General features: G+C 34.2%; 1 protein-coding gene across 1 annotated transcript; it reads left to right on the top strand.

Annotated features, from left to right (window-relative positions):
* Positions 1–644: 644 nt before the first annotated feature.
* LOC111149810 (olfactory receptor 8K3-like) lies at positions 645–1,550 on the top strand. Its single transcript, XM_022507097.1, has one exon. It carries the CDS (start codon positions 645–647, stop codon positions 1,548–1,550), a length of 906 nt encoding a protein of 301 aa, XP_022362805.1.
* The last annotated feature ends 3,606 nt before the right edge of the window (positions 1,551–5,156 follow it).

The raw sequence follows: 5,156 nt of genomic DNA, 5'->3' as shown, positions 1-5,156 counted from the left end.
ATGTATAAGATCATATGAATGATGTATTTTATAAATGCTATTTTGCGGTTGTGCCATATAAATGATAGAATATTTAAAGAATAGAAAAATGATCACCGATGTTTCTAATCCCTAAAGTTTTTACTTTATTGTTTTTGTTTTAATATCCATATTGATCAATCTATCAGCTATTTAACTATCATGTATCATCTCTCTATCAATTATCTAACTATATCATCAGAGTGTCTCAACTCTCTTACTGTTGTTATTCCTGGCTGGATATTGTTACAGCCTAAATATTGGATATAATAAGATATATAGCAGCCTGTGCTCGCTTAACAGGTGTTTAACCATTAGAAGTCAGGAGCATCCCAGCTCCCAGTTGTGACAGCCAAAACATCTCTAGACATTGCAAAATATTCTTCATGGAGTAAAATGGGTCCAGTTGAGAACTGCCCATCTATTTTCATTTCTCTTTCTTTCTCCACATAAGATAGTAGTCTTTGCGGGGGAACGGGTTTGTTTTCCAATATCCTAAATTGGAAAATTTGGATGTATATTTTTTGTTCTACTTTGCCATACTAAAACATCCCCAGGAGTTAATGCATGGAATCTATTGACTATGATAATTTCTTTATCCAGAATAGATGTTTCAATAAACCTGGATGGAAAAACAAAATTGGACAATGCTGAATGAATTTATCCTCATGGGAATTACACACCGCCGTGACCTGCAGTTTCCATTATTTGGGCTGTTTCTCATCATCTATTTGATCTCAGTGGTGGGCAACCTGGGCATGATCATCCTCACCAAGGTGGACTCCAGGCTCCAAACACCCATGTACTTCTTCCTCAAACACCTGGCTTTTACTGATCTTGGTTATTCAACAGCTGTGGGTCCCAAAATGTTAGTAAATTTGTTGTGGATCAAAATACAATCTCTTAACTGTTTTTGTGCTGTACAACTAGCTTTCTTTCTTGTATTCATCATTAGTGAGCTGTTCATTCTGTCAGCAATGTCCTATGACCGCTATGTGGCCATCTGTAACCCTCTGCTCTACCCTGTCATCATGTCCCAAAGGGTATGTAACATACTGGTGGCAGTCCCCTACCTCTACAGCACATTTGTGTCTCTTCTAGTCACCATCAAGATTTTTAGTTCATTCTTCTGTGGCTACAATGTCATCAGTCATTTCTACTGTGACAGTCTCCCCTTGTTATCTTTGCTCTGCTCAAATACACATGAAATTGAATTGATTATTCTGATCTTAGCAGGCTTTAATTTGATTTTCTCCCTTCTGATAGTTCTTGTGTCTTACCTGCTGATCCTGGTAGCTATCATCAGGATGAACTCAGCTGAGGGTAGGCACAAGGCATTTTCCACCTGTGGGTCCCACCTTACAGTGGCCACAGTGTTCTATGGGACTTTGATATTTATGTATGTGCAACCCGAGTCCAGTCATTCCTTTGACACTGATAAAGTGGCATCAATATTTTACACTCTTATTATCCCCATGCTGAATCCCTTGATCTATAGCTTGAGGAACAAGGATGTAAAATACGCAAGATAAACAATGTGGAAAAAACTCTGCAATCTTTCTTCTTAAAGGATATATACGATACAGTCTCCTTAAATTAGTTTATGAGGTTCAAAATTTGTTCTGTATGTCTCTATAAGTAATAATAAACAGAAATGAGTTCAACAAACATGAAGAGGTTCTCTTCTAAGTGCCAGTCACAATTCTATGTGCTACAAATATATTAGAAAACAGAACAGGAAAAATACTTGCTTTTCTTGAGGGGAAGAGATAAATTATAACTATAATAATTAGGTACAATTTATAGTACAGTTGAATTGGTCAAGACATCATAGACCATAAGAGCAGGTAATAGAGTTGGCATGCCATGGGGGGTGAGGAAGAATGGAAGGCACTAAAAGGGAGATCAGATGATTCTGGTGTTATTCTCAGTTAATAGACTAAATCTCCCAGTGTCTGTGTGAGTGAGTGTGCATAGGCATGTGTGTTTGTGTAAGTTCATTCTCTTTTAGTCTTTACAATCTTCATTTTTTAAAAAAAGTATTTATTTATTTATTTATTTATTTATTTATTTTAGAGAGATAGATAGAGAGAATGTGCTCACGAATTGAGAGAGGGGGTAAGGGAAAGGGAGAAGAAGAAGCAGACTCCCTGCTGAGCAAGGGGCCCCATGGGGGACTTGATCCCAGGACCATGGGATCATGACCTGAGCTGAAGGCAGACATTTAGTGACTGAGCCACCCAGCCACCTGTCTTTATACTCTTTTTATGTCATGTGTTGAAATCACACTTATTGTGGTTTCAAGGTGATTCAGTGTAGCAGGATGATTGGAAGTCTTCAGTCATGTGAATTTGCTCAAAGGCTCCAGTACCATGTGCGGGATCTCAGGGTTCTGCTCTCCTCATCAATGCATTTGCTTAGGAGCCCTAGAAAATCTATTAACTCAACATAATTAGCAACTCAGTTACTCACAATATCAGTGCGACATGTCATTTGTCTTAATCAGCCCATTTCCTTATACCAGTGGATATACAAATTAAGAAAAATTTTCTTAGGGCACCTGGGTGGCTCAGAGGGTTAAAGCCTCTGCCTTCAGCTCAAGTCATGATCTCAGGGTTCTGGGATCGAGCCTCGCATGGTGCTCTCTGCTCAGTGAGGACCCTGCTTCCCCCCTTTCTTTCTCTGCCTGCCTCTCTGCCTATTTGTGATCTCTCTGTCAAATAAATAAATAAAATCTTTAAAAACATAAATTTTCTTGATTAGAGTTAACAGTACTCCATTATATACTTTAAAGTTCCTAAGACAGTAAATCTTAAATGTCCTCACCACACACACAAAAAAAAAGATGGCACTTATGTAACATGATGGAGACATTAGCTAATGCTAAATTGTAGTACATAATATTGTATCAAATTTTTGTAGTACATAAGTGTATCAAATCAACACATCATATACCTTACAGTTGCTATATGTCATTTATACCTCAATAAAGTTGGAGAAAAAAAAGATAAATGTCTTGAAGTATCCCATAGAAGCTTCCAATTTTCGATGTTTGATTTTACGTTGTATTGGGATCTTGATTTCTATTTATTTTTGTCTAATGGGATTGTTACACGTTCTTCTCTTTGAAAAATAAGAATAAATATTTAAAATTAGTTTTCATAAGAGGTCTACTCTATGTTGAAAAGTTTGTTGCTTTTTTCAGGGGATGATTTTCCTCAAAATTGGTTCATATAAATATGTAAAATATTTTTATTAGGGTCCACTGTTTTACTGCATTGATTTGATAATCCCTCATTAGGAAGCAAAAGGAGATAATCCCATAATTTGATCTATACTATATTTCTAGTGAAAGTTTAGTAAGATATGAAACAATTTCCATTAGCATATGTTATATCTTCTGGAAAACGTCCTCCTAATCCTTCAAAATTTTTACTTTATTGCTTATTTTTAGCACATTTTGTCATCATTACATCACAGAGATACTAGGCTGTTTCATCTGTCCTCCATTATGGAATAAAATTTTCTGTATAATCAGTAAAATTTGAATAAAACTTATTAATTAGAATGAAAACCCACTATATGTATATTTTTATGTGAAGATAACTCTTACTAACGCATTTATATAATTTTTTCATTATTGAGAGAAATATATACTGAGTATGAACTTTGTGAGTATCAATGTAAGAAAATATTTTGTTTTCTAGGACAAACACAAGTTTTTGGTGGCTGCTAAGATATTTGAAATTGAATTGTGAATTTAGAGTCATTTCAAAAAAAGGACCAGTACACAAAATAATGTTTAATTCTATAAATAACCAAGGAAAAATTAGAAATGGAATATTTATTTATATTTGAAAGGGGGGGGGAGTGGGCAGAGAGAGAGAATCTCAAGCAGATCCCACACTAATTCTGGAGCCCAACACGGAGCTTTATCTCACAATGCTGAGATCACAACCTGAGCCAAAATCAGAAGTCAGATGTTTAACCAACTAAACCACCCAGACACCTCTAGAAATGGAATTTTAAAATATCTGCTACAAATGTATCAAAACTGTAAAATACTTAAATATGAAAAATGCATGTACAGAACATTAAGAAATATTGCTATAAGACACTAAGAAAGATGTAAATAAGTGAGGAATATACCATGTTTATTTCTGAAATATTCAATATTGTTAAAATATCAAACTTCCTCAAATGTACCTACAGATTCAATACAACTCAAATAGAAATCCAAGCAGGCATTATTTTTTGGTAGGAATTGGGAAGCTGAAACTAAAATACAGAGAGAAATGCAAAGACCTAGACTAGCTCAATTAACTTGCAAAGAGAAATGCAGTTGGGATAAAAACACTGGAAAATACTAATGGATCTCAAGCTCTACTCCAAAGCTACAGTGTTAAAAGGATGTGGCACTGGTATAAAAATCGAGAAACAGATCAATGAAACAAAATTGGTAGACCAGAAATGTACCCACACATGTATGAATAATACATTTTCTACAAGGCAAAAGAAAAAGGTCATTTGTTGAAAAAGACTAGACCTTTCAGCAAATGATGATGGACTAATTAGATGCATATATATAAAATATTGAATGTTAAACTGTAACTCATATAAAGATTCACCAACAATGGATCATAGAAGTAAATGTAATACCTAAAAATCTAAAAATTTCAGGAGAAAGCATAGTAGAAAATATTCATGATCTCAGGTTCTGTAGAGATTTCTTTAATACAATACCCAGAGTAAAACCAATAAGACAAAATTTTGATACACTGTACAACACCAAAATGATATATTTCAAGATACCTTCAAAAGATATATATCTTCAAAAGATGTATTTATCTTTTGTATAAATATATATTTATATTTTTATATTTGATCTATATCAAAATATATATATATATCTTTAAAAGATATGCTTAAGAAGGTTTAAAACCAATTTATGCTCTGGAAGATAACAGTTTCACATAATGTATTTCATAAAGGGCTGGTTCCACAATATACAAAGAGTCTCAAAACTCAATGATAATGATAGATCTCTAGAATGGGCAAAACATTTAGAAAGTACTTCACCAAACAATGCATAAAGATGGCAAATATGCACATAAAAAGTTGCTCAGTATCCTTGTCAA

This window comes from Enhydra lutris, unplaced genomic scaffold, assembly GCF_002288905.1.
Source record: "Enhydra lutris kenyoni isolate GAN:26980312 unplaced genomic scaffold, ASM228890v2 scaffoldscaffold22, whole genome shotgun sequence".
Lineage (NCBI taxonomy): Eukaryota > Metazoa > Chordata > Mammalia > Carnivora > Mustelidae > Enhydra > Enhydra lutris.
The sequence above is the reverse complement of the archived record's forward strand: the minus strand, read 5'-3'. Positions and strand labels throughout refer to the sequence as shown.